This window comes from Oreochromis aureus, linkage group 10 (assembly GCF_013358895.1).
Source record: "Oreochromis aureus strain Israel breed Guangdong linkage group 10, ZZ_aureus, whole genome shotgun sequence".
Taxonomy (NCBI): Eukaryota; Metazoa; Chordata; class Actinopteri; order Cichliformes; family Cichlidae; genus Oreochromis; species Oreochromis aureus.
This window is the reverse complement of record NC_052951.1, coordinates 34024581-34051380: the sequence shown is the minus strand read 5'-3', so window position 1 is coordinate 34051380 and position 26800 is coordinate 34024581. Positions and strand designations below refer to the sequence as shown.

The window sequence follows — 26800 nt, the reverse complement described above, 5'->3', positions numbered from 1 at the left end:
AATAAGAATATGATCAGTACAGATATCAATATATCTGTGGGTTTAGGGAGAGAAATACAAGTACTTTGAAGGCCACTTTGACTAACCTTAAAGTGATTATGGAAACAAAACATTGTGCAACTTAAATTTGTTTCCAGATACAATGAAAAATAAAAATAAAAAACGGAACAGAAAAATATAAGACAGAAATAATAACTTACCACACACCACAATTGTGGGAGTCAAGTAAAGCTGGTCCATCTGTACTTCCCCTGCCAGGCATGTGTCCTCCACATAACAGAACATCGCATCTTCTTTCTCATCAAAGTAGGACAGCAGAAGTAGCACCATGTCTTTGACGTCTTCAGAGCAACCAGTCAGCTCCCCTCACCACTTTGAGCTTGGTTACAGCCTGTAGGAGCTTTTTGTTCATGTTCTCACAGACAGTATTCATGTAGTTCAGGAGCTGCTCACCCTTCAGATCCACGTTGCGTCTCAAAGTTTCATTAAGTCCAATTCCAGTGAGTTCCTTGAAGTGGACTGCCATGCCAAGTTCTCTAAACCAAAATGGCCATTCTTCCATGAGGTATTTTATAGTTTTTCCTTGGTTGACTTGTTTACGCTGTGTGTAGAAAGTCAGTTTCATTAGATTTTGACTTCTTCAGGATTTGCATCAGTTTTCTGAAACATCATCTTAAGTTTTTCTTTTTCAGTTGCTGGCTCTCTGTAGTTTCTCCAAGGGGCAGGAATTTCACATCCCAGTTAATGCATCCATAAGTGTCTTGGATTGCTGCTCTCTGTTTTGAAGGGACAGACTCGGTGTCAGACTCATCAGTATGATGCTTTCTTTTTCTTATTTTTGGGGTGGTAGATCGCTTCACATTGTCAATTCTGTACTCCAATTGCTTGACTAGAGAGTGATACCCTGGACCAATCACATCTCCCTCTATTATGTCTTGCAGAGATTTTGGATATTTTGCCACCATCTTTTTGGCAACTTCAGTAGAATTCCTTTTACTTATCCTAGAGCTTTTTTTCATCATCTCAGAAACCACAATCCGGACCATCTCCCTTCTCATGCGTGGACTTGGCCGTTTTCCTCTCTCCAGTGATTGCATCAATTCTTCTGGAAACTTGTTCCACCGTATCTAGAAGGTATCCATCGAGTCTACACAAGGACTTTGACTGCTGCTGGAGGAGGTTGAGGGTGATTTAGGTGAAACAGATTGTGAGGATTCAGGAGGTTGTGGCGATGCACCAAGCGATGAGCTGCTGTTTTCAGGAGTATGACCTGCAAACAAACACACACACACACACACACACCAAAAAAGGTTCAATTTATGCAGGCAACTTCTAGTGCTGTTTGTATCATTCACTACAATACTTGACTTACATCTCAGTTTCCAAGCGGCAATGGCTTTTCGTGCTTGAAGTGGCCTCAAGGCTGAGTGCAAATCAGATTCTTCAATGAACTGAAAATCATCATTTGTCTCTACCCCAATTGATTGTAAGGTTTCTTCAAGAATATCCTTTGTCACTTCTGGAAGGTCAGGCAGGACCTCATTGATTGCAGTCCTTAGCAACGTTGGTTCAAAGTCGGTCATTTCTGGAATCAACGAAGAATGACGCGCTGACAAAAGGCAAAAGTAATATTATATTTAGTCAAGTAACACTGTGCATATATAAATAAGATGAATTTCTGCTTTCGGGGCATAATACGAGGGATGGTTTACACCTTTTATTTTCTGCATATATAAAAGGAAAAGGTATTTCTCTCGGTTTACCGGTCGATCTACGTCCCGACCCTCACCTATGGCCACGAGCTGTGGGTAGTGACCGAAAGAACGAGATCGCGGATACAAGCGGCAGAAATGAGCTTCCTCCGAAGGGTGGCTGGCCTCTCCCTTAGAGATAGGGTGAGAAGTTCGGCCATCCGGGAGGGGCTCAGAGTAGAGCCGCTGCTCCTCCACATCGAAAGGAGCCAGTTGAGGTGGTTCGGGCATCTGACAAGGATGCCCCTGGGCGCCTCCTGGGTGAGGTGTTCGGGCATGTCCCACCGGGAGGAGGCCCAGGGCAGACCCAGGACGCGCTGGAGAGATTATATCTCGGCTGGCCTGGGAACGCCTTGGTGTTCCCCCGGATGAGCTGGAGGAGGTGGCTGGGGAGAGGGAGGTCTGGGCTTCTCTGCTTAGGCTGCTGCCCCCGCGACCCGATCTCGGATAAAGCGGATGAGGATGGATGGATGGTATTTCACTTTCATTTTTCCCTCCCATCACAACATTTTTTTTAAAATCATTGTAGTAAGCAAACATGCATTTTAATATGGTTTCCCAACAACAGTGGCAACATAAAACAAAGCTTATTTTGACAACACACTGTGTTTTAGAGGAATGACTTGGTGGCCATTAACAAAGTATGATGGTAATGGATAAAAGTCAACCAAGTCAGTAATGTTAAGACACTGCAGCCTTGTACTGTCCTTTGTCACCGAGTACACGTGGTATTCAGAAAGATACTCAGCTTGGTGTACATCCAACACAAAATACACTGCTGCATCATTTTTGATTAAAATAATAAGAAGCTCTCCAAACTCAATGGACTCCTCATTTTTTGACACAAGGAAATTCCCCTTTTAATATGATGTACCTTTATACTGTATCTCTGTGCAAACACTAGTATCATTTCCTGTAAAGCCAAACTGTCTCACTGCATATTTGATGGCATCACTGTAGAGGTCAGGGTAAAAGGTGCAACTGTCTTTCACTTGCAGAAACTGACTGCATCCTGGCCCAGCTGAAAGATATGCCTGAAACATCTGATGTCTTTCAGATAAGGTTTGGCAGATGTTTTTAAAGTTTTTCAAACTCCTGGCACATCTTTTGAAGTAACTATGTTTACTTTCAAAACGGATAGTCCATAACCTAATCAAGGGGCCAAATTTCAAAATAAGTGCAGGATAGTGACGGAGGAAATGGTGTTTAGGTTTTAGTACACTCTCTGGAAATAAACACTTTCTTGAATCCAAATATTCTTGGATTATAATGTCAAGATAGGCCACCTGTGACAGTGAGATGTTTTGTGCACAAATCATTTCAACTATGTCTTTGAGCTGGAGCATTAGCTGCCATACATCATCCTTTGGATTTTGGACTTTATCACCAATTATAACAGGTAGCAACCTTAAGAAATTCCAGTTCTGAATGGCTTGACCTGAAAGTTTGGTTAAATCTGGGTTGACAGCACACGGCTCCTTTGTACTTGAACTGTTTAATGCGCCGGTTCAAAAGTGCACATGTAAGCCATTTCTTTGTCTTAATAAAATACTTCAAGTACAGTGCACTATCATAGGCTAAGACACCCTCAAATACGTCATGGCCTAAACAAGGTGGTAAACCAGGTTGGCAAACATGAAAAGATTTCAAGGTATTAAAAACAGAGTTTACCTTTATCCCTTTGATTTCTTGACTGCCTTCAGCTTGTAGATCGCCCGCAGCAGAATTGTAGCTTTCAGGTGTGCGCTGTGGACCACAGACATTTGGATCATTACTCTGAAACTCACTTCGTGTGATTTCACAGTATCTGCAAAAGTATTCAGAGCGACTGAAGTTCTCAGTAAACCCACCAATGTTGTGTGAACCCAAATTATCACCAGCAATGCTGTGCAAAGCTGCTTTGACTATTTCATCACCAGAAATGATACCATTTTCCTCCAAATCTTTTAAATCTTCTACCACTTTTGAGAAAACCTTTGCGTTTCCAAATTTTTTAAGGTCATTCTCTCCACATAGTAAGACAAGGGACATGTAATCAGTATTGGACCGCAAATGAGCAGGCAAATTTGCCACTGACAGATAGACTGCAACCACTTTGTGTTTTTTCTTAGTGGAGCCAAGAGGATTAACAATTTCAAATGCATCCTGGTACAGAATTAGCTTCAGGCATCCTGGATTGTCAATGAAAAACTTGTTGGACTTAAAGCTTTGTCCAACACTTATGTCTCCAAAAGCCTCAGAGTCAGTTTCACAAGACTGCTGTGACACTGAATTCTTCCATAATTCTGATTCTAATAAGCTGCTTAGTGTTTGTTTCACTGGTATATAGTAGGCAAACCGTGGTGTCATATTTTCATCATTTCCTAATGTTAATTTTTCAGGCTCTACGTATTTGAATATCTTTTTAAATGTCTGAGTTCTTGTGTATGTCGTTCTCAGTGGGCCCTTATGACAGGTAGAAAACAGATCTGACTCCTTAATACAATCACAGATTTTAACAATAGTGTCATCTGTTAGGCACAAGTCATTTTTTAAAAGTGAATGCAATTTACCTAAAGCATAATCCTGGCCCAACAAATGCACGTTTTGCATCTCTTCAACAATTGTCTGTATTGTTGAAGCTGGAAGAAGGAGCTGCCCTTGCAGTTTTAGGTAAAACAAACACACATTCCTAAGGAAGGCCTCACTGAAATTCTGTGGCAGTTCAGTGCCTTCATTTGTTGTTGCCTCATTTAAGCTCTGGGGAGCATCTTCACCTGCAAATACAGCAGAAGACTGAGGAAGTGTCCCCCTATACATGTCGCTTATGCTTTCAACAGAGCATTCTCTATGTTTTCTGGACATATGAGCAGTAAATGACGATTTCACAGAGAACATACTTTTACAACCAGTTACTGGACATGCCACAGGCAGTGTTGGGGAGTAACGGAATACATGTACCGCCGTTACGTATTTAGAATACAAAATATGAGTAACTGTATTCCGTTACAGTTACCGTTTAAAAAGGTGGTATTCAGAATACAGTTACTTTGGTGAAATAAATGGATTACACGGCGGTACTTTCCTGTTTCATAGTGTCGCGGGTCAGGACTGTTTGGGTTTGTTTGACAGCTACGTTCTGTTGTTCCAGGCGGCAGCGTTACGGTTGCCATGGTTACAGGGTGACGCTCTTTCTCTGCGTGTTTCCTGGGTGAGAGAGCGCTTTTTTGTTGTTGTTGTTGTGCTAAGCTAACAGGCAGAATGCTACAGGCATGGCCCTAAAGAATGTAGCTTCATAGGCAGTGTAGTCCGTGCTGCAGCGAGAATGGACTACCATACCCGTTATGTGTCTGTGAGCGAGGGAGGGAGAGAAAGGAAAAGTCCGAGCTGTCACGGAGCAAAAACGGGAGCTGGAAGCATGTAAATATAATAATAACCACTGCAGCCAAGAAGAGTGCCTGACGAGCCCATTTGTAAGTAAGCTATTAAGGCTCAACTGTACACTGTGTTCCTGTTTTCCTCCAGAAAAAAATAAGTTACGTTGGAGCAGCCTTTCAACGCCTCTCTCTGCCTCTGGCAAGCAAAGTTGACCCAGACAACAAAGTAAAGCTAGTTTTCAGCTACGAGCCCAACAGGGAACCAGACGTATTAGCCAGAGGTCCCTTTACTACTGTTCGGAGCCGCGGACCTTCAGTAACAGTAATAAATCACAGCAATAGTACATTCACGTAGTTGTAAACAGCACGATAATATATTAAGTAATCCAAAGTATTCAGAATACGTTACTCTCATTGAGTAACGTAACGGAATACGTTACAGAATACATTTTGGGGCATGTATTCAGTATTCTGTAATGGAATACATTTTAAAAGTAACCTTCCCAACACTGGCCACAGGTCGCCCCTCCACTATATGCTGTTTTAAGTAGGATATAAGTTCTTTCACCGTGTGAAATTGGCGCTCACAGAGTGTAGTAGCACATTTTAAGTCTGTAAAAGTGGCGCTACCAGAAATAGGGGGTGCAGGTACATTGTGAACCCGATAGAAATGGGCTTTAAAGGCCATATGTACGCCTGCATTCACTACCGACGCATTTGAAAAAATGATGGGGTTCGTTCCTGTGAACTCTACAATGCAGCACATAACTCCTCAACGTCTTCAGCGTTTTGTTGCAAAAAGAGCACGAAATCATTGTAGCTGTCGACAGCACATTTGTTTCAGGTTACTAACCACCTATGACCTTTCAATAACCACTGCTTGAAAACAGCATGGAAAAAATAGGACTAGCCTATCGCTCGGTCAGACGCCATTAATACTATTACTGGAAAACATACTCTCATGTATTTAAAGATAACAGAAAATGCAATGTTAGCTTACCAAAACGTTTGCTCGTGCTAAAATAGCTGAATATCTCAACGTACACACATCTCCACCACTCTGCTCGCAGACTGAGCGCGTAATGTCACGAGCCGCCAAGCTTGCTACTCCCGCAATAATTTAAGTAGTCCAATCAAAGAACAGAAACAAACTCTCACGCTCCGTGATTTGCCAAGGTAGAGCTCGTGTAGTTTTAAATACTAACACACTTTGGGCATTAAAAAAATAAACATTTGAGAAAATGATTAAGTTAACTTTTACTAAATCTGGCTAAAATTGATTGAATGTGGTGCAAAATTAAAGAAATGACTAACATGGAGGAGATGACCAGCTGTCTATTTGAAAGATAGTCAGCCCAGCACAGACTCTAGTCTGTTTGGATTTTAACAAGTTTTGGATTTTTCTCCCACTGAAAAAGACCTCCCCCATAGCCATTCACACTACACCAAAGCAATAACAACTAAATGAAATAAGTTCCTGTCTTTTAACTGTCTATAAAAAAACAGGACATTTTCTATGAATCAACAAAACCTTTCTATTTTATAATTACATGACAGTCTGGCCAGTGGGCTGCCATAACTTTTAGGTCATTTTTAACATTTATTTATTATGTCATGGTCCTGAGTCTGTCTACTCAGTGTTTTGTGTTTCTTTGTATTATTTCCTGTGATTGTTTATCCTGTTATATCTTTGGTTGAGGTTTGCCATTTGTTTAGGTTTTGTTCTGTGCCTGCCTGCTCCCACTTCTGTGTTCCCTCCGTCTGTCTATGGTGTCACTGTGTCCGCTCGTGAGTCTGCCTGTCTAGTTCAGTGTCCTGTCTGGTTCTCTGTGTCTGTGTGTTTCCTGTTTTATTCTGAAAGTTTGTCTCATGTCAGTGTGTTCAGTTTTACCTCTCCCTTGTCTCGTTAGCCTCATTTCTCCCAGCTGTGTCTCCCTCCTGTTGCCCATTTCCTGATTACTCCCCTGTGTATTTAAGCCCTGTGTTTTCCTGTGCTCTCTGTCGCGTCGTCTGTTTAATTCCATGTCAGTTCGCATGATTCTATGTTACCTGGTATTCATTCTGCGTCTCTCTGCCATCTCTCTTTGTGCATTTTGCTCCTTCTCCCGTGAGTGTCTGGTTTAAGTTTTGTTCTTTAGTTTTTCCCAGTTTAGGTTTGTTTACTCCCCGCTCTGCTCTTCCTGTTTTTTGTCACCTTATCACCGCTGTAAATAAACACTCACTCGCACCCCAGCCAGTACCTGCATCTTGGATCCTTTTTTCAATACTCCACACGACTGCTCCCCAGCCGTGACATATTACAGTTTAAGACTAAAGACTTATGCTGAATGATTTCATTTATTTACTACAGCAGTTTGTCTTTAAAATGTAGAAAGACTGACAAGTACTGCTTTAATTGTACTGCCATATAAAGATATCTCTGATGACTTCTTTACACTGACAGAAATTGTACTGATCTGGCCCACTTAAAAAGTGGTTTGTGTGTGACCAACGTTGTAAATGAGTTTGAATGAATTTGTAAAATGTAATACAGATACTTTCTGAATTTAAAAAAAACCCCAAAAGAAATATGTAATTTTAACATCATTTTGTTACCTGTTTCAGTTGTACATGTTGAATTTTAAATTACAATTTTTCAGTGTTTATAAAACAGTAAACTGTAAATTCAACAAGGACATTTGATATTTAAAACATATTCCTACTGTAAAATTAACACTTTCACTTGGTTCAGGACTTTACAGGTATATATGTATTATTTACAAAATGTTGATGTAAATTAAACATTGCTTTTTTGTTTTTCTATTTACACATTTTTGATGTCAAGATTTTACATAATTTTACTGTTAATTTCACAAACATTTTTTACAGTGTACCTTGTCAGGCTGGAAGCTTTTCCACTGACCTTTAAAAGAAGAAACTGTGTTACTTTTGTTTTGAGGTAAAACTTACAAAGGGCAAATGAGTTTCTGCTGTTTAAATGTAATTTACTCCCCAAGAGGCGAGCCTGGGGAGGAGTTCACTGGCCACGGCCCAGAGCTCATGACGGTAGGTAATGGTAGAATTCTTATCTCATGGAAGCTCCAATGCACATTGAAAGTGTCTAAAACTACAGCGGACCCAATGTTACCCCTTTAGGTGTTTTTACGTACCGACTTCAGGCTCCTTGTCGGCTGATTTTGAATCACCTTCACCACGTTTCCTCTTCTTCCCTGAAAATTTCATTTTAAAACGTTGAACACAGATTTTAAAAGGTTGAATATGTCAATAGATGGTTTTCAATGAATAATAATTCGACACTTGGACTGTTTGCTCTGCATGTTATGTTTTACTTTTGTCTATATGCCAAAGTTTTATTAAGAAAAAATGTATTTATATACATTCTGGTTTGTTTTGGTTTGATATGGATTTCCTGTTGAGAAATGTGTAATACTCAAAAAATTGTTATAGTGACATCCCTAAATGATACTGGCATATAATCCAAAGGGAAGGCTATGGATTAATTTAATTTTTTTAATTTTAATTTTTTTTTTTTTAAAGGGACAGTGCAGTTTAACATGGTTCAAGTGCAAGACATGAGGCTGATGTACCGCAGATAGGTTTATAGCTACTGCTAATTTTCAACAATTGTCTCTTGTTGGGCTTACAGTCTAAATAAATACATATTACAATAAACATACATTTTCATAAAACCAAATTACATCATAAATACAATTACAATTAATGGACAATAATTTAAAATAAAATTAAAATCATCAGGTAAAATGACTACAACTTTGGTTTCCCTTTAACCACACTTTAACCTTCAATGTAAAGGATCTAATGTCTGTAATCAGTTTGATATCGGTTGGAAGTGTGTTCCACAGATGGCAGGCCTTTATAGAAAAAGCTGACTGACCGAATGTAGATCTGCGATATGATATCTTGCAGTTGCCGTTCACCTTACTCCTAGTAACACGATTACTGTCTTGTCTCTGAATGTATCTATTGAGACACTCTGGGGCCATCCTATTTATACATTTAAAAACTAATTTAAGATAACACCAATGATTAAAACTCTTAAAACTAAATAAGTTATATTTCTGTAAAATGTGACAATGATGCCACTGAACCGATTTTTTATCCATTATTTTTAAGGTTTGATTATATAAGGATACCACAGGCTGAATTGTAGATGGTGCTGCTTGAGTCCAAACTGTCATACAATATGAAAAATGAGAAAATATCATAGAATGCATAAATAACTGAGCTGCTGAAGTGGGTATATAGTGCCGTATTAACTTAAAACAATTCAGATTAGCCTTGACCGTCTTAGAAATCTTCTTTACGTGCTTGTCAAATTTAAGATGTGAATCTAAGATTATTCCTAAAAACTTAAAATCTTTGACCCCCTTCATTTCTTCGTTCCCTAGGTTGATTTTAAAATCATCAGATGAATTTCATTTCCTAATCGAAAAACACATAGAAACAGTTTTTTTTTAAAAAATTCAGTACAAGATGATTTTGTTCCAGCCATTTTTGGACACCATTTAGATGTACCGTTAAGGTGTCTGCTGCTTCACCAGGTGACTTAGCTGGTATGTGTATAACTGCATCATCTGCATAAAGTTGGCAGTTGGCTTTTGGGCAGCTGGCAGGCAAATCATTTATAAACAAACTAAATAGCAATGGGCCAAGAAGAGATCCTTGGGGAATACCGATTCTGTTTTCCAACATGGATGACTTTTCTTTATCAACCCTCACACACTGTTCTCTTTTGTAGAGATAGGACTCAAACCAATCAACTGCTTGCTTTGAAAAGTCAAATTTTATCAACTTAGAAAGAAGTATGTCATGGTTGACAGTGTCAAAAGCCTTTTTTAGGTCAAGGAACACTGCACCCACAACATTACCAATATCCAGATTACACTTAATATTTTCAACAAAATAGCAATTTGCCATTTCTGTGGAAAATTTTGGTCTAAAACCAAACTGCATTGGATGAAGCAGTTGATTAGTCTCTAAATAATCAATTAACTGTGCTGCCACAACCTTCTCAAGCACCTTCGAAAGAACAGGGAGTATGGAAATTGGACGGTAATTACATATCAAATCACGCTCGCCTCCTTTAAAGACTGGAGTAACTACAGCCCTTTTCCAGTCAGTTGGGAATGTCCTATTTCTTATTGATAAATTTATAAGATGTGTTAAAGGTTTTGTCAAGAAATCTCTATATTTTTTAATAAAACAAGTGTCCAAGCCATAAATATCCTTTGCCCTAGAATCTGATAATTTCTTAATAACCTCTGTGACCTCTGCTTCATTAACCTCTTCAATAAAAAAACGAGTCTGGTGAATCGATAGGTCTGTTTTTAATAGTGACCTCTGGAGAGCTGAGGTTTTGCATTAATTCTTCTACAGATTGTATAAAATATTTGTTAAATTCATATGCCATGGAACCCTTATCTATAATATTTGTGCCATTTATATTGACTTGCTCAATTTCCTTCCTGCTAGATGATCTGTTAATTAAATCGTTTAAATGCTTCCAAAGGGAGACATTATGACCTTTAGCTTTTTCTATAATATGAGTGTAATATAAAGCCTTAGCTTTACGCAATTCCATGACTACTTTATTTCTTAGGCCTTTATAGATCATATAATCCGTATTACCTTTAGTAGTTAAGGCTGTTTTTAACGCCAAATCTCGTCTTTTCATAAGTTTTTGTATTTCACTATTTAACCATGGTAGATTTTGCTTCCTTTGCTTAAATTTGATACTTTTGGTATATTTAGATATTACTTCAGTCAGGTAGCTAGTCATGGAATTGCAGCACAACTCGAAATCATCTGATTTCATAAGATGATCCCAGTTGCGATTCGCAAGCTCCTGTTCAAGCTTTACAATTTCAGACTTGGGAATAAATGTCTTTACATGGTCAGGGCTGTTTGTACTATAATACTGCAATCGTTTTTTAGTCAATTTCCTAACAGTTAAAATCATATTATGATCAGACAGACCAGTTAATAAGTTATATGTTTTTGTTATCCGATCTATTTTATTAGTGAATATCATATCAATTAGAGTTCTACTATTTTTGGTGACTCTTGTGGGTCCTTTATTTGCTTAAATTGAAATTTTGACATAATAATTTTTAATTTTTGGTTATTAGTTTTATCCAGCCAGTTGATGTTAGAGTCACCATAAAATATTGTTTCTCTACAACAATTTAATTCTTTTACTGCATCTTGTAACTGATCATAAAATGAGACACCATGTGATGGCGGGTTATATAGGACAACAATATTAAAACACATTTGGGGGGAAAGAATCACCTGTAAAGCTAAACATTCAACAGGAATATTCATTTGTATTTCACTACATTTGTACTTTTCTTTAATGAAAATCAGAACCCCCCCCCCCTCTACCATACAGCCTATCCTTTCTAAAACAACTGTAGCCGGGAATGTCAATCATGTTTGCTGGAATATTCACATGAAGCCATGTTTCAGTTAAACAAAGATAATCCAAGTTTGAGTCACAAAGAAGAGTATAAATCTGATCTATTTTTGGAATAACACTCCGAATATTTAAGTAGCCGTCAAGAATACCTTTGGGTTTAGATTTCAAGTCCCATAACATTTTGGCATGATTAACAGTTTGAAAGAATAGATATTGTTTTTGTTTCTGAGCTGCACCTCGCTCAGTTTTCTCTCTCCTTGTTTCTTGGAAAGCCATGGTAGATTTTTCATTGAGCACGACGGCATGTTCCATTTTCGTCCCAGCCTTCAATTCTGTGACTGTCTCTGCATTCAAACGATGGGACTCACCATTACGATGCATTACAGAATCTGGTTGAAGTGTCTTTAAATAATCAGTAGAAAACTTGATCATCTAAACATATCAAGTTTAGGAAAAAATTATTTAAAAAATTGTAGGCCGTCCATCAATCAGTAATCTTCAGTTTATCCTCATCAGGGGAGCTGGAGCCTAATCCCAGCCAACATGGGGCGAGAGGTGGGACACACCTGGACAGGTCACCAGTCTGACGCAGGGCTAACACAGAGCGACAGACACCTGTTCACACTCATATTTGCAATGTTTTTGCCTTTCTGGTTTTTTTTGTGGCTCAGCTGCAGGTGAGGAGTGGAGCAGTGGGTTCAGGGTGTGGTGTCAGGAGAGGCTGACTCACACACCTGACCACCATTATCTAATCATGTCTCTGCTAAGCTGAGAAAGCACTGAATAAAACTTTGACTTACAATGTTGTCGCTGGAACTGACCATTGAAGCCCTGAGATTCTTTCCAAGCTCAAAACTTGTTTCTAGAAGTGTGGCTTAAAGAACACTGAACTATGTGAACTCACCCCCAGTTTTTGGCCCATTCTTCAGTTGTTCAACGAAGGGGAGCAGCAGTTTCTGGACTGGTTGATCCCTCCTTGGAATCTGATCCATTGCATCTCTGATTTTCCGGATAGATCTTTCCAGTCCGTGGTACTCAATGATTTTTGGGGGCAGCTGTTCTCTGAACTTAGCAGTCTTCCTTTGTTTGGGGATTTGCACTATTTCCAACATTTTGTCGCACTGTGGGTTGTCTAGCTCCTTGAGAATGGCTGTCAGAGCTGTTTTCCACTCATCCACTGAAATTGTCCACATCTGAAACAGTCAGAAATAGTGCCTCTTTTACTCTACCACCTTTATCTGACAGAAATGATTACTGGGTATTTATATCAAGATTTGACATTATATATCTCATGTAGTGCACTGGCAATGCAGCAGGCCCACCACTCGTAGGAGGGGCTGTTTGGTGCTTTGTGGACTGGATAGAATAAGCAGGAGAAAATAGGATGGGATAGGTTGGATGGTCATATATATATATATATATATATATATATATATATATATATATATATACAATAATGTTCAAAAGTCTTTAATCATACCTAAGTTTTTGCATGCAAGGACCCGGACCTTCTTTTAATTTTTTTTAAATGGTCTGGAGCAATAGTTCCCCAGGGTTTTTTTCCTTTTACCTGACCGTTTTCAGAGGAATGCTTTTTTTTTTTTGTTTTAAAATTTTTTACCTCACTGAACTGAGAAGAAAAAAAAAAACTCAACTCAAGAGAAGAAGAACCAGTATTGCCTGCACATAAGAGTCCTTAATAAAGAACCAGTTTTAAGCTGAATCTTTAGGCTCTTCGTTGCTAGCAGCTTATCACAAAAAATTGTCATTTGTTCTCATTTCTTTAGTTGAAACTGTGAAAATGGCAAAATAACTAATTTTAACATAAAACAGTATTTTTGCACCAACTAGGTGATTCACAAAGAGCTAATAATCCAAAACCTGGCATATCTCAGCATAGTGTGCAGTGTGTCCTTAAAAAAATCTGAGGAAACTTGACCAGGGAAGAAAAGAAGTAGCAAGCCAAAAAAGCAGATTAACAGTGTCCGTGTATCTCACAGGCTTTTATTGTCTTTATGAAATATGAAAAAATCCTCACACAGGACCTGAGTGATGACCAGGACTGAAGCGTTGCAGTTGCACATCAGAGCGTGTGGAGATGACAACAGGACCATTCTTCTGGCCTTTGAACGGAGTCTTTGCAATTATCATCATAGCGCCTTTAAAAACCTCTCTATCAAACAGGTTTTCTTGCCCTGCTCTTGTCATTTTGGATACTTTCTCTCCTGTTTCATTACCTGAGCTGGTAAAACTAGTGAATTCAGTGAAAGCATCCTCTTGTCCTCTTGACACTGTACCTGCATCATTATTCAAAAATGTCTTCCAGGTTATTGGTCCATCTGTGCTCACTCTAATCAACTCTTCACTGGCGTCTGGTATATTTCTGAGTGTGTGAATGTGTGTGTGAATGGGTGGATGACAGGTTGTGTAAAGCGCTTTGGGGTCCTTAGGGACTAGAAAGCGCTATACAAATACAGGCCATTTACCATTTCTGGTTTATTTTAAAAACGCTGCTATTTTCCCACTTTTTAAAAAAAACCTCAGCTAGACCCGTCTCTTTGGAGCAGCTACAGACCAATCTCCAAAGTACCGTTAATCACTAAGCTTCTAGAAAAGGTTGTGGCTAAGCAACTTATAGTGGCTCTGGACAAACATAGCATTTTTGATAAGTTTAAGTCCGGTTTTCACAGAGCTCACTTCACAGAAACAGCTCTTCTTTGGGTCTGTAGTGACATTTTGATGAGTAGTGATGCAGCAAAATGCTCGGTCCTCCTTATGTTGGACCTCACATCGCCTTTGACACAGTTGACCACCACATCCTCCTCGAAAGGCTTGAACACTGGGTTGGTGTATCGGATACTGCCTTGGAGTGGTTCTCCTCACATCTACGTCACCAATCCTTTTCTGTGGTGGTCTCGGATTTTAGGTCATCCTCTTCCTCCCTTACTTGTGGTGTCCCTCAGGGTTCGGTTTTGGGACCTTTATTGTTCTTAATATATCTTCTCCCCCTCCAGCATATAATGGGCTCTTTTGAGGACATTTCTTATCACTGTTATGTTGATGATATTCAGTTGTACGTTTCTTTTAAGCCCCAGGATTTATCTAAGCTTCAGCGTCTGAATGACTGCTTAGATTCTATCAAACGTTGGATGGATGCAAATTTCCTCCAACTCAACGAGGGGAAAACTGAAGTCCTCATATGTGCTCCGGACAGATTTGTATCCCAGATAGTGAAAGCCCTTGGTCCTCTCTGTGTATGTTAAATCCTCTATCAGGAATTTAGGTGTCACTTTTGACCCGACTCTCACATTCGATGTGAAATCTCTGGTTCTGTCTTTTTTTTATCATTTAAGAAATGTGGCTAAGCTAAGCCCTATTTTATCTCGCTCTGAGCTGGAGATAGCTATACATGCATTTATTTCCTCACGCTTGGACTATTGTAATTCGCTGTTTATGTGTCTAAGCAAAGGTTCTCTGGATCGTCTGCAGGTTGTGCAAAACGCTGCAGCTAGGCTCTTCACTAAATCCTCTAAGTATTCACATGTGACACCGCTGCTATCTCAGTTGGCTTCCTATTGAACTCAGAAATCCATTTTAAGATCCTGGTTTTAACTTCTCGAGCTTTGCATGGACTGGCACCAGACTACATCTCTGATCTGCTACAGTCCTATGTCCCTAGCAGGTCCCTGAGGTCATCTGATCAGGGTTTACTTGCTATGAAACAGACTAAGATGAGAACTAAAGGTGACAGAGCTTTTGCCACCGTGGCCCCGAGACTGTGGAACTGTCTCCCCCAAACCTTAAGAACTGTGGACTTAGTAGTTGTTTTTAAAAAACAACTCAAAACTCACCTTTTTAAACCTGCTTTTGGTTAAATTTCTGCCTGTTTTATATTGTCTGTTTTACCTATCTTATGTGCAGCACTTTGTGATTCTGTCTAGAAAGGTGCTATATAAATAAAATGTTATTTATTTTATTTTATTTATTACTTCTTTTATGTTCACAGCTCTGAATGAATCTTCAAATGCCTTTGGTGACTTTTTCCACTGGTCTCGTTAAAAAAAAGACTGCTGTTTGCCCAAAGCTGGCTTTAACTCACAGGCTTTTCCTGCTTATAATGCACTGCCAGGTGAGTAGTTACCATGGAAGCTTGTGTGAAATGCACTTTAGTGTCTCTCCCTATTGTGCCGTTTTGCTGTCGCCAGATGTTGCAAAAATACAGACATTCTGTACTTAAGTAGAAGTACAGATACAGTTCTGATCGCATAGTTTGCATGGTTGGATCTTAACAAGGTTCCAAATCGAGCTTCAACATGCAAAAAAAAGAAAGGGGAGTGAGACAAAACATTTTTTCATTACTGGTGCGACTGCAGCTCCATAACCATCAGACAGCATCTGAGACTGAAGGGCTTCAAAAACAAAAAACGTCTTCAAAGGCCTTGTCTCCTTGAACGCCACAGAACTGACCGTTTGGACTGACAGAGAGCACCAAACACTGGACACTGAAAGGTGGAAGAAAGTTTTATTCTCTGATGAGAACAAATGTAACCTTGATGGTCCTGATGGTTTCCAATGTTACTGACATGACAAGCAGATCCGACCTGAGATGTTTTCTACGTGCTACATTGGAGGGGGCGCCATAGTTGTCTGGGGTGCTTTTTCCTTCAGTGGAACAACGGAGCTTCAGGAGGTGCAGGGGCGTCAAACAGCTGCTAGCTATGTCCAGATTTTACAGAGAGGATCCCTCATGACTGAGGGCCCTCGTCTGTGTGGTTACAGTACACAATGCTGCAGCTTAAGGGACTTCTTCCAGGAGAATAACATCATTTGGACCATCCTGCGTGTTCCCCTGGTAGGGCTGCAAACATTTGATCTGCTGTATAACAGCCTGTTTCAGTTCAAGCGTTGTTTTCAATAAATTGCATGCTCAAAAATGTTTAGTCTCACTCCCATTTCTTCTTGTTGCATGTTGAAGGGTTACTTGGAACCTTGTTAAGATCCAACCATGCAAAATAGGATTTTTTTTGCCATTTTTTCCGGTGGTCTTAATACTGTATCAGTGTTTAAAAAAAAATACTTCAGTAAAAGTTGAAGTACTTCTTAAACTTTTTTGCTCAAGTAAAAGTGAAAAAGTACCGGCTCTGTACTAAGAACATAAAAGCAGCTTCATGAATGACAATTCCATTAACCATTTTTGTGCAAAGCTAACGGATCCTTGTGCTAAATTAACGTAATAATAAAATGACATTTGTAGACGGAATTACAAACTGTTTTGCTATCTAAATTTAATACTAATAAATAGACTTTGCTTTTTTTTTCAAAAAACCAAACAAAAACAAAACCTAAATTGTGGAGGGTGACCTTGCCTCTAAACAGGAAAATGAGTAGGGAAGAGAAAGTGGATTTGGCAGGTGGGGGATGCCTAAAATCAGTTGTTTCTATTGAGAGCTCCAGTAGATTAGTGTGCACAGTGTGATCAGCTGACCTGCTGCTCTTTGTGAATGTATACAACTGTATTCAACCAGATGTCAGCAGAGGTTTTCATGAAGCAACTTCCAGTCTTCAAAATACTCAGTTTTCATGTTTGCCGTTTATTACATGGACGTGATGACAGTGTTTTAGCTGAAATTTGGGAGCCATTTTAACATTCTGGAGATGGAGGAGGCTGTGCTTTGATGGCATATGTGTGAAAATCGTAAATGATTGATGGAGGAAAGGTAGGGCTCCAAAGCCTTTTTAGACACTTTCCCATTCAAACGAATGGGGGGGGAAATTTGTTAGGTTTTTGGGAATTTCACGAAAACCTTGGACGAATTGCTACCAAACGTCATAACACACCATTCCCGGTCGAGCCGCATGAAACAATATAACGTGAAGGTTTTCTCAAAGCTGCGGGACGAGTTTTGTGGCAAAATTTCAGGCAGCAGCAGAAGAAGTAGAAGAATAACTAGACAGCAAAACTTTCTTCAGAAATTTTGAGTGACTATGCTACTGCCGAGTCAGTTGTCAGAAAACGTCAGGGGTGGGCAATTAATTTTTATAAGGGGCCACATGAGAAACCAGAGCTGTGTCAGAGGGCCACTTCAATGACAACTTGAATGTAAGTCTGCTCAACTTTCTTCCATTGTAAAATTCACTAAATTATACATTACGAATAGCTGGTACTGGTAATCAGAAGTATAAAACTAAAATAAAATTCTGTAAATATTTATATTGGGCTATGCTATGTGAAATTGTCGTGCATAGATCAAATAAAACAAAAACAACCACCAAATCAGTGTATTTTAAACTTGATTAAATCAACAAACAAGAAGTTTATAGAAATGCAACAATACAATGACTAGTGTCATGTTTTCCTCCTTTTCAACCGAGTCCAATAAGAACTCCTTAATAAACTCTCCGTCAGAAAATGCCTTACTGTTCCTGGCGATTTTGTGAGAAATTGCATAACTTTCTGAACGGCTGCTTCTCGGGTGGTGTGAAGTTTGGTAAAAAGTCCTTGTTGGGTTTGCAGTTTTGCTAGCAAAGCATCAGACACCCTTGCGCGCTCTTTTTCAGACAGATTTCTGTATTTATCCTCATGTTTGGTCGTGTAGTGGCGATTCAAATTGTAATCTTTTAGCACAGCAACCTGAGTACCACAGACCAAGCACACAGCTTTACCTTTAATTTCTGTGAGCAAGTACTTGGTAGTCCATGTCTTGTTAAAAACACGACAGTCATTATCAACTTTTCTTTTCTTAGCGTGTGCTTCACTCAAAGCTCGCATCACACATATATGTCAATGTGGAAGTAGCGTAGCGCTTTTCAAAATAAAAGCAGCACCGTCATATTGCACGCACTACAGATATTTCATTAATCTATCTAGTTGTAATTTATTATTGGCCTCACGTGGGTCACAAAAGGACGCACAAAGGGCCGGATGTCACGGAGGACTCGGGGGTCCGTGAGCAGTTATGGACTGTTGTTGTTGTTGTTATTATTATTATTATTATTATTATTATTATTATTATTATTTAGGGGCTGTGTCGTCTACTGTTCGGTCCACAGTTGAATGTGTAGTGTGTGTTTGCGTGTGGGTTTGCTTCTCCCTCTCTCTCTCCCCGGTCCTTGGGCTGTTTACAGAAGTGCACGCCGTGGGAGAGGCGTGTCCTGGCGACTGTCGTCATTGGGAGTCCCTCTTCACTGTTACCGGCCCACCTGCAGCTGATTACCTGACCAGGTGTTGGTAATCATCCCTCCCGGCTGGAGAGAGGTATTTAACCTGGACTCGCGGCGACAGTCGACGTGGGATTATTACTCCTGACTGGTATAGTCTGTGCTAGACGTGTGAGCTTGGTATTTGGCTAGCGTGTGTGGCTAATTGTAGATTGTCCTTCTTCCTCCAGGAAAGTCGAGCCGAAGCGAGTTGGGAGCACACACACTAGGGGAGCTACTGCACGGGACGCACTGGGAGCAAGGGACGAGCACCATTGGCAAATTGCATCTCTGAGTTAATTGTTGGACTTACCTGTCTATTCACTGTAAATAAAGTGCACCGTGGCATCGCAGAGTCCCGCGTTTTGGGTCCTACTTCCCTCGTCCCCACGGTCTGCGTGGCTGACCGTGACACCGGATGTGGCCCACGGACCAGGTCTGATCTACATGGTTGGAGCAAAGAACTGCTGAGTTTTAAATACAGAGTCATCAGTACACAGGTGTGAGGGCCGGTTACTATAGTAACTCCGGTGAGTGGCAGGTGGGGGAGGGGACACACACACACACACACACACACACACACACACACACACACACACACACACACACACACACACTCTGCAGTTGGGGTCAGACACAGAGAGAGGAAAACAGGATTTAAGCTCTGAAACAAATGCTTCCCAAGGGAGAACTGTAAGTCATATCTAGAAAATTCTTTTACCTTGTGTGGCAGGAACTTCTAATCTACCAAATACTGAATTTTTATGCTTGTAGAGTTTATAATGTGGACACGCTGACAATATAAAGGCAGCCTTTCCCTCTGGTTTTCAGACTAAATTAAGGAGTTAACATTGTTGTCTAAGAGAGACTTGGATGGAGGAGGCTGTGCTTTGATGGCATTTGTGAGAAAACCTTAAATCCCATCTAAATGAGAATGACACTGGATGAAAGAAGACAACGATAGCCATGGTTTGATGTATATATTATACATACAGGCTAAAGGGTTTGGGAGGGAAAGAAAGACGGAGACATTTTTTTCTTAATATTCTTCACTCTCAGGCTTTACAGCAGGTCATGTGATCATTCAGTGGCAGGAAAATTCCCTGAAAAATCAAATTCTTCATAAAACTTAAACTGCTCTTATGAAAAAAACATAAAAGATATCAAAATACAGATTTAGTCAATAAAAGTCCAAAGTCTTGTGACCTGTGTAAAGTGTGAATGATGTTTCTGCGACAAAAAAATGCCTGAGTGGTAGGGCTGCAAAACTGCCCTCGGTTTGTGCCTTTTTTTAGATGCTTTGCAATTCAAATGAATGGGGAATATTCCTTAGATTTTTGTGTGTATGGATCTGTGTGTGTGTGTGAGAGAGAGAGAGAGACTGAAAACAGTGATATTAAATTAGCTTAGATGAGTTGAAATGTGGGAGAATCCACAACAAACAGGTAAATGGTTTCAGTTCTAATCATCCAATCAGAAAAGTTCATTCTAAAAGTCATCAACTGATTTCAACTGCCCAGATTTGAACAACCCGTTTTCTGAAGAGAAAGAGAAAACTAAGCTCGAAGTTAATGTGCCAATCAGAATGCTCTGTCATTCCCATACATTTAAATTCACCAACTGAAAATAACTGCCAACGGCTTTCAGTTGAAGTAAATACTGAGTGCATTTCTGCCGGGTCAGTTGTGAGCAGACATCAGGATCTACCAGGTTGTAAGGAGGGCAAATCAGAAGCGTGAAAAGTGCTGTTAGATAGGCACACTTAATAAAAACACTGGCTCACTTTAGGCCCTGACTATAGCACAGTACAGATATTTGTTTAAACATGTAGGGAGTAAAAGTAAAATACTCAACTACAGAGAGTAAGAAGTATTTGTACTTTGTTACTTCCCACCTTTGGTCACCACAAACAAAACAAAGAATCACACTGGACTTGTCACAGTGACCTGAGCTGGACACGCTGGGCTGCTCTTCAAAACTAACTAAAGTTAAAGGAATAATGTGAAAGTATTCAGATGTTTCTCCTTTAGTCATTTATCCTTATCTACTCTACTCACCGCTGCCCTGCTTTTCCCCTCTTCCTCTATTTTCTTCTTCCTTTGTCACTCACAGAGATCCTCTTCAGCTGCTGTCGTGTTTAGATTTGTTTAAACAAAATCAAGCATGCCACTTACAAAGGGAGAGGGTGGAGTCGGGTACATACTGTCACTGGCCTGAGGGCCCCAAACAGTTCCCTGGTAGCAAGCTACACCTCTGCCAGAAGCTCCCCAGATCATTACAGCTGGCAGGTACCACCTTAAATAAAGTTCTGCAGCCTTCTATCCGCCAGACTGCCTGAGAACCAGAGTGACGAGCAGCACGAGGCAGATACTAGATTACTCTCTGACCCCTCATGTCTGAGTGGAAGGCCGAGGCAAAGCAGCAGGCATTGAACAGAAAAGTGATGTTAGTGTGACACAACTACATCATAAATGTAGTGTTAGATGCTAAATGTTAAGATACTTTCAATTAAATTGATAAAAGGGCGCCGTGTTACAGATGTGAGAAACTGTCTGGAACAAAAACGAGAAAAACAGGACGAGCTGTTTGAAGAGTTCTGCTCTTACACTGCCTGGATACAGAGGGTGAACAGCTGGAGCTTCAGCCTTGGTATTGTTTTTGCACAAGAAGACCTTTAAAACATGTTTAAGTGTACACTTTCCAATGGTAAGAAATCTGACAACAAGTTGCAATCAGACAAAATCAGAACATTTAATCAGAAAAAAACGCAGTATAGAAAAGACAGGGTTGGATTTTCAGGCAGAAGTAGATGCTTTCATATGGATGTATTACTGCTGCGCAAGAATTTGAATTGAATATATGATTTTAATGATTTATATGCTTCTGAGTAGCTTGATCTATATTATTCTAGTGATAATATCTATGAGATTTATTTTTAAATCTTCAAAATCATAACAACTATAGAACCAAACATTTTCAGCCATAATACATAAAGTACCATAACAATGAAATATTTAAACTGCATAAAATGTCAGCCATTAGATACTTTGATAAAGTTTCATATAATGACTGGTCCTCTCCATGCTCTCAGCTACTCTCAGGTAATAGTACAAATACACAAATATTCAGCATTAATCATTCTTTTTTCAGAGATGGATTATTATTTTTATTCTTAAGTTCCAGATTTGACTTTTTATTCCAGTGGATACGTTCCCAGCACCAGGTGGTGTAGTCACGGGAATCCCTGAGCTTCCAGGACTGATGATGATTGTGAATATTCTGCTCAAATCAGAATAAAAACAGAAAAAACTCATTTGCAAGAAAGACAGAAGGAGAGAATAACTGACATCATATAACAGAAATGTCCTCTATGTTAAATGACAGATTTAAGGAATCATATTAAAAATATTCAGTTTTAACCTCCTTGGACCTGCCGTCCACATATGTGGACATCACATTTTGCGTTATTTAGACCAAAATACTCAATTTTGCTCTACATGGGCCTGATATCCACTTACGAGGACATTATACTGCTACTGTTCTATCAATTTTTTAAATGAATATCCTCATTTGTGGCTCTCATTTTTCTTAAAAACAAAAATAAGGTAAAAAAAAATCTGAAATTCTTTGTTTTTACATTCATCGGGCCCCAATCAGCCCAAATATCAAAGAGAAATTAAAAATGCATGCTGCGGAAGAGTTTGGGTCTTAGGAGGTTAAAAAAAACAACTTTAGTAAAAATAGATGAATCATGTGGCTGCAGCCCAGCCTGAAGAGTGGACGCCATCTTTACTTCTATCTGACGGATTTAATTTTAATGATCTGGTTTCCTTTGATTTCTACAACTGCTGAGAATGGCATTTTATCCTGCAGCCTGTCCTCAAAGCCCCCCAGGCTGACACCCAACGCTCCTGCCAGCAGGGATGAAGCGACCACAAACGGCTACACCTCGTTGTTAGTAAATGGCCTGTATTTATATAGCGCTTTTTCTAGTCCCTAAGGACCCCAAAGCGCTTTACATATCCAGTCATCCACCCATTCACACACACATTCACACACTGGTGATGGCAGCTACATTGTAGCCACAGCCACCCTGGGGCGCACTGACAGAGGCGAGGCTGCCGGACACTGGCGCCACCACTGACCACCACCAGTAGGCAACGGGTGAAGTGTCTTGCCCAAGGACACAACGACCGAGACTGTCCAAGCCGGGGCTCGAACCGGCAACCTTCCGATTACAATGTTATGGCTGAGCTCCGCCTCCAGCTCAGTCTGCGTCCCGCTGGCTCTTATGATCCCGATAATCTCGATGGTGACGCTCTGGACTGCAGCACTCTGAACCTGCACACAAACATCAGGACAGGCTGAGAATCTCATAAACAGCTAACAGGCTAAACGGGTCGACAGGTAGCCCGACATTCAGAACCACAGAGCGCTCATGAGGCATCGATGACTGGTTCAGAAGAACTCCACACTGCCATTAAGACCAGGACCAGATTCTTCCTGAGTGTTGCTTTTAAGTAAATAACAGTGAAATATGACTGGCTGCCTTCAGTGAGTCTCTAATCCTGCTGGTTAGTGGAAAATAAACTTTCAGAATAAGAGTGTGGGGGGGTTAAACAGAGTTGTACAGAGCTGAGAGAGTCATCAAAGATACCCGTGTTACTGCAGTCTGTGTCACACACTGCCTGGATTAAAATCCTTTGAAATTTTGGTGGAATCTGTTGAGTTCAGCGATACTGAATCCTGGAAGCGACTGGTCTTTACGTTGGTCACCCTGGCAACGTCTCCACATGATACTCCTCTGAGATGCTTGATGTCTTCACCCCACAAGGTGATCCTGATTGAACCGGTGTCGTCTTCAAGTTTAAAATCTTGTTTGTCTTTCTTTCCTCGTCTGTTCTTCAGTTTGATGTTTTCAACGGAGCCGATCCGAACAAAGCAACAACATGAGAACAACTCAGGATACAGAGACTCAAATCCCATAACCGGTGATCACAGACTGAATCTAAAAGATGGACTTTAACTGTTTGGGTTTTGTGTTGTCTGTTTGTAAATAATGCATTGGATTTATATAGAGCTCTTCAAGGCACCCAAAGCGCTTTACAATGACATTATTCATTCACGCTCACATTCACACACTGGTGTAGACAAGCTACTGTTGTAGCCACAGCTGCTCTGGGGCAGACTGACAGAAGCGAGGCTGCCATATCGCGCCATCGGCCCCTCTGGCCAACACCAGTAGGCGATAGGGTAAAGTGTCTTGCCCAAGGACACAACGACCAGGACAGAGAGGCCGGGGATCGAACCGGCAACCTTCCGGTTACAGGTGCCCTTCCCAACCCCCTGAGCCACGGTCGCCCCGTTTGTTAGAGATGGAAGTGAACATGTTTAGATGAAAGGTTGAAGCTCTAACTAATCAGTTAACAGCAGCTGAACTTATAGTTGGACAAGTGACTGTACAGAGGTCCTGCTGTGAAGGTGAGTCGATCTTTCAGAAGATCCACACAGCTCATCAGCCCGCTGTAGTTTAAACTGAGCTGGAGATATCGACAGGTCTTTGCTTCACTCGGTTCAAGTTTAAAAGGAATTTAGAGCTCATCATATTTCAATAATCCAAACTTCTGGACTCTAATAATAAGTCTAAACACTAAACATGACTACAGTCAGGCTTTCTTTTTGTTTGCTGGCTCAATAAAGCCAGAAAAACCAGTCTGTGATAACGGGTATCACAACTGTTAACTCTGCCTCTCCGCCTCGACCTCCGTGCATACTTAGGTACTACTGTGAAACTACACACAGTTTAAAGTCAAATGAGACTTGGGAATCTCTTCAGGCTGTTACCAGATCAGACTGGGAGGAATTTTCTTGTTTAAACAGGAATTCTAGGTAATAAATATAAAACTGTAACTGGTCAGTTTCTAAGTGTCCCAGCAGCAGTGAACAAAATACAACAGTTATACATTTAATGCATCACCATGTGAATATGAATACATGCAATCTGCTGCCGTAACTTCATCACACATTAAACATACTGCAAAGAAAACACGGAGCTTCCAGTTACTGTAAACCGACACTCTGAACATCAGCTGATCCAGACCAGGTGATGTGTTCAGCATAATTTAGCGATAGTGCTTTATCCCGGTAAAAGTACAACCACTGTTGTGACACTGAAAACTCAGACTTCAGGCTCAGCTGACCTCACTAACACATTAATCTGGCTTCATAGTACACCCCTCTGACCTTGTGAGGAAATGGCCACCCAAAGGTTCTGCAGAATATCTGTTCACACTTACCTCTGCTACTTTTCCTCCAACACTCACTAATGTCTTCTCCGCTGATCTGTTGGCCTGTTCGATGGAGCAAACTGGAGTCTGGAAATCAACGAGCATCCGAGCTTCCATCTCCAGATTCTCAGGAACATCAATCTGTGATGTCTTCGATACGATGCTTAATTTGGTCACTTTAATGTCATTTCCCTCCATGATGACATTTCTGAACATGTAGCAGCTCTTCTCCTGGATGTCCTGATAGTGCTCTTTTCCATACACCACCACTTTAATGCTGCCTGTTTCATCGGCCACCCCCAGGTTAAAGAAAAACTTTTTCTCCTTGTTTCTGGTTTGATATGTACGCAGACCAGATTTCTGCACGATTCTGCCACCAATTGGTTTGTTTCCAGGGTTACCACTGACCTTTAGTTTGCCAATGGATATTCTCTGAACACAGATGGAGAGACAAAAGTAATAGCTATGATAGAGGCCTAGCAGGTTTTGACCAAAATATTACTCTATTACTGATCTTTATATTTGTTGACACATTAACAGCTCTGTTGTCCCATCAAACACAATTCACTCTAACATTAGTCAGCTAAAAGTCACTACACTGTTACCTGGTTGTTACCTTTGTAAATACATGGATGTTGCAGGGTTTTATTTCCACCACTGCCTTGCTATGACAGAGAGTCCTACTAAAAGTTGCAATGTTTAAACAGGATTCAGGTAACAGTGAACAGGAAATACACCAAACTAAAGGAGTTTATTTTTCATTCCTGATCTAGTGATCAGGTCTAAGGAAAAATATTTCCTGTTGTTTTACTTAAAGGAAATTAAGAGAAATCAGCTCACCCACGACTGTCTTTTCCTGTCCTGGAAGAGAAACTGTGTGTAAATGCTCAGTTTGTCATGATGGAAGTGTGGAAAAAACTTAACGTTTATGGATGTGCGGTTGTTTGCTGGAGGTGCTTTGATAAATGATGTGAAATATTTCATTAACCTAACTGACATATTTAATAACTGCTACCTTTTGAGGCAATCTCCCCGGTTCGTCTATAAAGAAGAAATAAAAGTTGAGTTTTCATACTGTTCTCTTGTTACTGGAGGAAGTGCTAACATGTTTCACAGAGCTGACCTTTCGCTATCATCTTTCCATCATTTTTGCCTTCAGCCTCTTGCTCTACATCTAAAGAATCACTTGCAGCACTGCTCTTACCTGTAACACACACATCTCATCATAACCCCGCCTTCAAACACGTAAATATCAAGCACAGTTCAGCCATTATTTGCAAGTCTACCATCCCAGCAAGATGCAGTTCAGCAGGTTGTGTCTAACACTAAAGCAGACCCAGTTTCACGCTTTTAGTATGTTCACTCACCAGCTTCAGATTTCATATCCTCTGCCTTTGAATCAGTTTCACTAAGTTTCCTCTTCGTTCCTAAAAGAAATGTTTCAGAGTTCAACACAGATTATTAGATTATCATCATTATTATTATTACTATAAATCTGACGGGTTTACATGATGTGCAATTTTTGTATTTAATTTGGAATAAAATGCATTGTTCCACGGATGGTCACAGACAGTCACCACTATCAAAGTAGCTTTAGGAGTATAACTGATCTTTGTCTGCGTGGGGGCCTCAGTCATCCAGGTGATGCATCTGAGCTGAAAGCAGCTGCTCTTCTATTTTAGAAGCTTGAAGATGTTTCTGAAGTCCACCTGGAATCCATCCTGACATCCCTCCCAGGTGATTCGTGTGTTCCATGGGATGCTAACATCT

The 26800-nt window shown here is 40.2% G+C and overlaps 2 protein-coding genes across 3 annotated transcripts; both read right to left on the bottom strand.

The window, feature by feature from the left end:
• Window positions 1-695: 695 nt before the first annotated feature.
• Window positions 696-20866, bottom strand: LOC120442181. 2 transcript variants are annotated; one of them, XM_039618052.1, is made up of 8 exons: window positions 20801-20866; window positions 19057-19186; window positions 12451-12739; window positions 8257-8316; window positions 7981-8009; window positions 3423-3497; window positions 1373-1609; window positions 696-1270 (listed from the first exon to the last, which is right to left on the bottom strand). In XM_039618052.1, exons 2-7 carry the CDS (start codon window positions 19090-19092, stop codon window positions 1592-1594), a joined length of 507 nt encoding a protein of 168 aa, XP_039473986.1. In that variant the 5' UTR covers window positions 19093-19186; window positions 20801-20866; the 3' UTR covers window positions 696-1270; window positions 1373-1591. The 2 variants fall into 2 exon arrangements, 1 of the variants encoding a protein (XP_039473986.1); XR_005614546.1 differs by lacking the exons at window positions 7981-8009; window positions 8257-8316; window positions 12451-12739; window positions 19057-19186; window positions 20801-20866 and adding an exon at window positions 6108-6660.
• LOC120442234 lies at window positions 20423-26504 on the bottom strand. Its single transcript, XM_039618190.1, has 7 exons — window positions 26398-26504; window positions 26154-26234; window positions 26046-26071; window positions 25871-25891; window positions 25040-25462; window positions 22965-23084; window positions 20423-20446 (listed from the first exon to the last, which is right to left on the bottom strand). The coding sequence occupies exons 1-7, from the start codon at window positions 26411-26413 to the stop codon at window positions 20423-20425; spliced, it is 711 nt and encodes a 236-aa protein (XP_039474124.1). The 5' UTR covers window positions 26414-26504.
• Window positions 26505-26800: the final 296 nt, after the last annotated feature.